Raw genomic sequence first — 7,762 nt, forward strand, 5'->3', positions numbered from 1 at the left:
TTTAGTTACACATGTATGACTACCTATATTTGTGGACCAAGGTTTAAAATTAAATCTCCCTTACACTAATAGATTTTAATCACAATACATGAAATAATCTGAAAAGGACAACAAAATAACTTAACAAAGTAGGGAAAACTAAACCAAGGGCACCAGAAGGCAGGAGCTATGGTTCACTAGGTTCATGGCTCTTTCTAACATTTATGGCTCAAAGAAGAAAAGTCCTGCAGGGTTTGATCGTGCCCTTATTATGTCTCCAACACAACAAAGTGGGTACTTGTGTTTTTTTAGTGGAACCTCTCAACATTTATTATAAGTCATAATGGAAGAGCACAGTTTCACAGTTATAGTTTTAAATCATAATTAATTTATATAGTCTGGACATACTGCTTATGAAATTATGTCTAACCAACTGCAACACAAATATGCAGTTTGGGTTGCGATTTGTCTATATTCTATTCCTGCAGAGCTGGCACAGTTGACGTTGAGCACACACAACTTTGTTGTAAAGGGCTATTCTATTCTATTCTATTCTATTCTTTTCTTTTCTATATGAATTACTGCCTTGCCGTTTTATCTCTATCTGTCTAGACTCAGATACCATATCTAGTAAGGATTAAGTACATATATATAAATATAGTAAGGGATTTAATATGTTGTGGTCACATCTCTTTCATATTTTGACTTTTGGGTTGAATAGTGGCCAGAAATCTTTTGTAGAACTTTATGAACTTTGACACCTTTTTGTTGATAAAATCTCATCAACTTCTCATTTTATCTTACAAAATATATTTTTCCCCATAAATTATGACTTTATATAAGTAACCTGCATTTCATTGTAATATTGTTACACGAGTACAATGTAAAACATTGAATTTGATTGAATCAGGTTCAATTTCATTTATTTAATTGAATTTAAATAAACCTTTGATTTTACATATTTCAATTGCATTACATTTACTTATTGGATCATGATGTGTTGATGTCCAAAACATTTGGTGACAGTGATCTTGACAGTTGATCACTTAATAAAAAAAATAACTTTAACCACTTAACATAAAACCTTATTATTGAGCAATACAAAAAAGCAAAACAAAACAAAAAACAGTTATGTACTGGGAACTCTGTTCTCTGCACCCATGGGCCACTAACAGGTTAATCCAACCATGTGTTAATGTCTGAGCGGGTTTAACACATTGTGCGGATAGCTGAAATAGTTGGAGAAAGGGCACCAAGTTTTTAGTGTGCACAAGAATAAAGGACGTTTAAACTATGCATACATCTTACCCTGAAGAATACAGTTTCATAGTTGTGCAGCATTCACACAATGAAGAATATTGTATCTTTCATTCAGATCAGATTCTGGTTCTTATTCCAGACACCTAATAGTATGCTTTAGTAGGTGGAAATCCTTTTGGTTTATTGGTAGGCCAGGAACTTTTTGCCTTTAATAAATAACATTATAATACCGACGCACTGTAAACCTCTCTGGAGATGCCATCACTGTACCACAAATATGAAGATGAAAGCTACCAACGACCACAGAAAGTCACGCATTTCAGGCTGAAAACGTTCCCCACTCAGTCTTCCTCCCTTTGCCACGAATTTCTTTTATTTATTTCTTTTATTATTTTATTTTTATGTAGAGTCTTATCTTAACAGTTTTTTGTTTAGTTTTGTTTTTAGCTAGGTGGCCAAAAATAAAGTGCTGAATTTGTATCTTGGTGAGAAACCTCTGTTCTAAAACAAAAAGAAGAAAAGGGGAGATTTATTCGTCACAATAGACGATCTTCGATCTACAGGCGCTGCTGTTTCCCGCTTGTAAAGTAACTCGTTCCTGACGTGAGAAGTGAGAACTTCAATTAGGCATCATAGTTTCTTTCTTTCTTTCTTTCTTTCTTTCTTTCTTTCTTTCTGTCCATTTTCCAATTTAATAGCATCCAAATTGTGTAAAGGAAAAACAATGTCTGGCGAGTAAGTTGTCACTTTTTTATTCTTATTTAAATGGCCTATGAAGCCGGATACTCTTTCATATGAGAATAATAATCTCATGCCTTTTTTTCGTTTGTGCATCTTTGATTTTGCTGAACAACAAATTGGGCACTCAAAGCGGTGTAAGTTACAGCCTGCATGACCATATACTTTCTCAGCTAACAATTATACAGATTTGTGTTTAACATAGTTTGAATTTCTTGTGCATCCCTTTCTCCTCAGTATACAGGGAGTGCAGAATTATTAGGCAAATGAGTATTTTGTCATGCATGTTGTCTCACTCCAAGCTGTATAGGCTCGAAAGCCTACTACCAATTAAGCATATTATGTGCATCTCTGTAATGAGAAGGGGTGTGGTCTAATGACATCAACACCCTATATCAGGTGTGCATAATTATTAGGCAACGTCCTTTCCTTTGGCAAAATGGGTCAAAAGAAGGACTTGACAGGCTCAGAAAAGTCAAAAATAGTGAGATATCTTGCAGAGGGATGCAGCAGTCTCAAAATTGCAAAGCTTCTGAAGCGTGATCACCGAACAATCAAGCGTTTCACTCAAAATAGTCAACAGGGTCGCAAGAAGCGTGTGGAAAAACCAAGGCGCAAAATAACTGCCCATGAACTGAGAAAAGTCAAGCGTGCAGCTGCCAAGATGCCACTTGCCACCAGTTTGGCCATATTTCAGAGCTGCAACATCACTGGAGTGCCCAAAAGCACAAGGTGTGCAATACTCAGAGACAGGGCCAAGGTAAGAAAGGCTGAAAGACGACCACCACTGAACAAATCACACAAGCTGACACGTCAAGACTGGGCCAAGAAATATCTCAAGACTGATTTTTCTAAGGTTTTATGGACTGATGAAATGAGAGTGAGTCTTGATGGGCCAGATGGATGGGCCCGTGGCTGGATTGGTAAAGGGCAGAGAGCTCCAGTCCGACTCAGACGCCAGCAAGGTGGAGGTGGAGTACTGGTTTGGGCTGGTACCATCAAAGATGAGCTTGTGGGGCCTTTTTGGGTTGAGGATGGAGTCAAGCTCAACTCCCAGTTCTACTGCCAGTTCCTGGAAGACACCTTCTTCAAGCAGTGGTACAGGAAGAAGTCTGCATCCTTCAAGAAAAACATGATTTTCATGCAGGACAATGCTCCATCACACGCGTCCAAGTACTCCACAGCGTGGCTGGCAAGAAAGGGTATAAAAGAAGAAAAACTAATGACATGGCCACCTTGTTCACCTGATCTGAACCCCATTGAGAACCTGTGGTCCATCATCAAATGTGAGATTTACAAGGAGGGAAAACAGTACACCTCTCTGAACAGTGTCTGGGAGGCTGTGGTTGCTGCTGCACGCAATGTTGATGGTGAACAGATCAAAACACTGACAGAATCCATGGATGGCAGGCTTTTGAGTGTCCTTGCAAAGAAAGGTGGCTATATTGGTCGCTGATTTGTTTTTGTTTTGTTTTTGAATGTCAGAAATGTATATTTGTGAATGTGGAGATGTTATATTGGTTTCACTGGTAAAAATAAATAATTGAAATGGGTATATATTTGTTTTTTGTTAAGTTGCCTAATAATTATGCACAGTAATAGTCACCTGCACACACAGATATCCCCCTAAAATAGCTAAAACTAAAAACAAACTAAAAACTACTTCCAGAAACATTCAGCTTTGATATTAATGAGTTTTTTGGGTTCATTGAGAACATGGTTGTTGTTCAATAATAACATTATTCCTCAAAAATACAACTTGCCTAATAATTCTGCACTCCCTGTACATCATCCATTGCCCCCAAGGGAGAGGCAAAGGTATTTATATTTTTATATTATCATATGATTATTAAATTAAGTCTTATATTTCTAACCTGTCAAGAATGTGTTTTTATATTTGCAGACTGTATACTTTCATGCAGCAGAAAAAAGAAATAATTTCAGTGTCATTGTGAAATATTTATGTCAGTTTTATTTGATATGATCTGACATTTAGTTTCTCATTATAGAAAAAAAAAGGTAATCATTTAAATGGTTGATGAGCACTTAATTAAGCAATGTGGCATTTCAAGTCATGAATAATATGTAAGATTTGTATTGTTTCCAGCCTAAATGCAAGATTTCTGCGTCACGCAAGCTATCACTAAAGGTAAATAATTTGGCACCGCTGCAGCTCAGAGGGTTAAACATTGATGATCTGCAGGTGTGAGCTTATGATACTCTGAGTAAGCATATGGGCTTGACAATGTTTTTAAAGCCCATTAAGTGTCATGAATTGAAACTTATTTTTTTCTGTGTAGAAAGTCTGTAAGGAGATTCATGAAAAGATTCATGTGGTGGACGAGGATCGCTATGACTGTGAAGCAAAGGTTCTCAAGAACTACAGAGATGTATGAGCTCAGCAAACATCATAATACACCTAGTTAAACTAAAATATGTTGACACGCTCCCCCCCCCTTTAACAATAAGCCACCAATAAAGCTTTTCCCTCTATTGCTAGATCAACAAGTTGAAGCTAAAGGTACAGGACCTTGGAGGAAAGTTTAAGAAACCAGCTCTCAGGAAGGTGAGAGTGTCAGCAGATGAGATGTTGAAAGCTCTGTTTGGATCGAAAACTAAGGGCTCCATGGATCTGAGGGCCAATCTCAAGTCTGTAAAGAAAGAAGACATCAAACAAGAGAAGGTTTGCTCTAGCAACACACATAATTGGTATCTAGGTACATTCAAATAAGCAGCCAAATAAAACTGCAGAATCTGATGGTCTGAATGCGGCTTTACTTTAGGAGCTGACGATGGAGGTGGGTGACTGGCGTAAAAATGTGGAGGCCATGTCTGGTATGCAGGGCAGGAAGAAGATGTTTGATGCTAGAGTATTTAAAAGTAGAATGGGAGGGAGAGCCTTCAGTTTTCAGGCCCCTCTTCTGTGGAACCAGCTTCCAGTTTGGATTCGGGAGACAGACACTATCTCTACTTTAAAGATTAGGCTTAAAACTTTCCTTTTTGCTAAAGCATATAGTTAGGGCTGGACCAGGTGATCCTGAATCCTCCCTTAGTTATGCTGCAATAGACTTAGGCTGCCGGGGATTCCCATGATGCATTGAGTTTTTCCTTTCCAGTCACCTTTCTCACTCACTATGTATTAATAGACCTCTCTGCATTGAATCATATCTGTTATTAACCTCTGTCTCTCTTCCACAGCATGTCTTTTATCCTGTCTTCCTTCTCTCACCCCAACCGGTCGCAGCAGATGGCCGCCCCTCCCTGAGCCTGGTTCTGCCGGAGGTTTCTTCCTGTTAAAAGGGAGTTTTTCCTTCCCACTGTCGCCAAAGTGCTTGCTCATAGGGGGTCATATGATTGTTGGGTTTTTCTCTGTATCTATGAAGCGCCTTGAGGCGACTTTTGTTGTGATTTGGTGCTATATAAATAAAATTGAATTGAATTGAATTGAATGCTGCTGGTGGGGCCCAGTGAACAAATTCCTTCATGTGCTGACGCTGCAGGATGGATGGAGGAAGATTTAATGAAAGAACTTTAATTGAAAGTGAAAAAAAATTAACCAAAATTTAACATAACATTTATAAAATCAAACTAAAATGAGTCAAAAATAAAATGGGATAGTCAAAAAGTGAAAATTACAAACCTAAAAGTAAATGAATTCATAAATTACTAGTGGAGACTAATACGCGATGAAGTTCAGAGCTTGACCATTACAATAAGATATACTCCATGGACAACTGGATTGGTTGGACTTAGATTTTAGGCATATTATCATATGGTGATAATACTGTATTTCATTTGTGAGTGTAGCAGATTTACATTGCTTGGCATTGTCCTTGTACACGGTAATGGAGCTGTATTTCTTCTGTCTCCACTAAGGAATGCCATAAACTTGCAGTGCCACCTGAGATATTTAGAGCAAGGATATACTTAGCCTTTCTTCTTCTATGGAATGAATTCCTCTCCGGTTAAAAACAGCAAATATTGTCACACATACTGATACTTGTCCTTGAACTAGCGTCAAACACTGTCAGCAAGACAGGGGGTTGAATAATCAAGGGTGTTGTGGATGGAGTCAGCAGCCTTTAAGGACTCTAAGGGTGATGGAAAGAATTTGTGTATGACTGACAATGCTATTTTTACTGCGTGAAGTTATTTCATTTAGTATAACAGTGGCCTATATGCACTACAATAGTACAGCTTCTGTCTATATGAGCTATGAAATAATCTGCCATAACCCAGAAATATCAGTCTAGCCTCAAGAATAAGAAAATCACAGAAACTGGCCTGCTAGTCTCTATTTTTACTTTTACAAGAATCAGGATGTATGTATAGATATGTACCTAATGCCCAAATCAGAGATTTTGGCCCAAAGTTTCTGCAGATTTGTCAGCTGTATATCCATAATGCGAATACCCCAAAGGTGCTCTGTTGGACTGAAATTTGGTGACAGTAGCAACGACAGTACCCTATTTATTTCCTATCCTATTCATAGTCTTTTATTTTAGGTCACAAGCAGTTGTCTAAGCATTTCACTGCATATCGTACTGTGTATGACTGTGTTTGTGACAAATAAAATTTGAATTTGAATTTGATTTGAGTACAGTGAACTCATTGTCATGTACAAATATCATGTAACATGATATTCTATTCTGATTGAAATAAGCAGAAGATTGGTAAAGTGTGGTCATAAAGGATGGACATTATTAGCAACAATACTCAGGTAGGCTGTGGCATTTAAACAATGCTTAGATGATAAAAAGGGGCCCAAAGTGTGGTAAGAAAAGAACTCCCATAACATCACACCACCTACAGCAGCCTGAACTGTTGATACAAGGCAGGATTTAATTCGTGCATGAATTAAATTACGACTTGTCAGACCAGGTAATGTTTTTATAGTCTTCTGTTGTCTAATTTTGATCCGCCTGTGTCAACTGTAGCCACAGTTTCCTGTTTCGAATTGATAGGAAGTGACACCCGTTGCAGTCTTCTGCTGTTTTAAGGTTTGACATGTTGTGTCTTTGAGGAAAAAAAAGCAGGACATGTTTTCTGCATACCTTGGTTGTGATGAGTGGTTATTTGAGCTACATTTGCCTACCTATCAGATCGACGCACCCTGACTATTCTCATGTCACCTCTGACATCAAGAAGGGATTTCCACCTAGAGAACTACTGTTCACTGGATAGTTTATATTTTTCATACCATTGTCTGTAAACCCTAGAGATAGAGATGGAAATTTTGTGTAGATGAACACATCCCATCCTTCACCAGGTTTTAACTTCAGCTAGTTAACTATGCCTAAATTCATTAGATTGGCTGATAAGATTGCCGACCGGCAGGAACACAAATGTCTTTCAAGTTTATCTGAATGAGTTTAAGAATAATTACTACTTACCAATTAGATTATTGTGAAAATGTGCAGAGATGTACCAAGGAGGAAAACAGTGATGATGCACCTATAAAGCTTGTTTCTCTCCAAAGGTAATTTAATCAATAACTAGAATACCTCTCTTTTTTTTAATTAAAGGTTGTCTCAGTTCATTACTTGCATCCTGGGGCAGTTGTGGCTGAAGAGGCAGAGCAGTTTATCTTCTAGTTGGAAAGTTGATGGTTTGATCCCAAATTTCTACAGCCTACATGTTGAAGTATCCTTTGGCAAGACACTAAACTCAGAGACTATTCTGATGCACCTATACACTCTAAGAAATAAAATGTTGTATTTACTCCACCCAGTTATGTCAACCGGTTCCACACAACTGGGTTAGTGAAATATAAAATGTATGATAT

At 37.8% G+C, this 7,762-nt stretch overlaps 1 protein-coding gene across 1 annotated transcript; it reads left to right on the plus strand.

Annotated features, from left to right (window-relative positions):
* Positions 1-3,762: 3,762 nt before the first annotated feature.
* tnni1c (troponin I, skeletal, slow c) lies at positions 3,763-6,414 on the plus strand (the record flags this gene model as incomplete). The annotated part of the gene is made up of 6 exons (XM_085411914.1): positions 3,763-3,795; positions 4,085-4,180; positions 4,278-4,367; positions 4,478-4,660; positions 4,761-4,857; positions 6,398-6,414. Coding segments are annotated over 6 exons (516 nt in total), but the record flags the coding sequence as incomplete, so codon positions are not given.
* Positions 6,415-7,762: the final 1,348 nt, after the last annotated feature.

The sequence above is a fragment of the Rhamphochromis longiceps genome, linkage group LG7 (genome assembly GCF_057381845.1).
Source record: "Rhamphochromis longiceps isolate RC_006_pf linkage group LG7, R_longiceps_female_GT1.1, whole genome shotgun sequence".
Classification (NCBI taxonomy): domain Eukaryota; kingdom Metazoa; phylum Chordata; class Actinopteri; order Cichliformes; family Cichlidae; genus Rhamphochromis; species Rhamphochromis longiceps.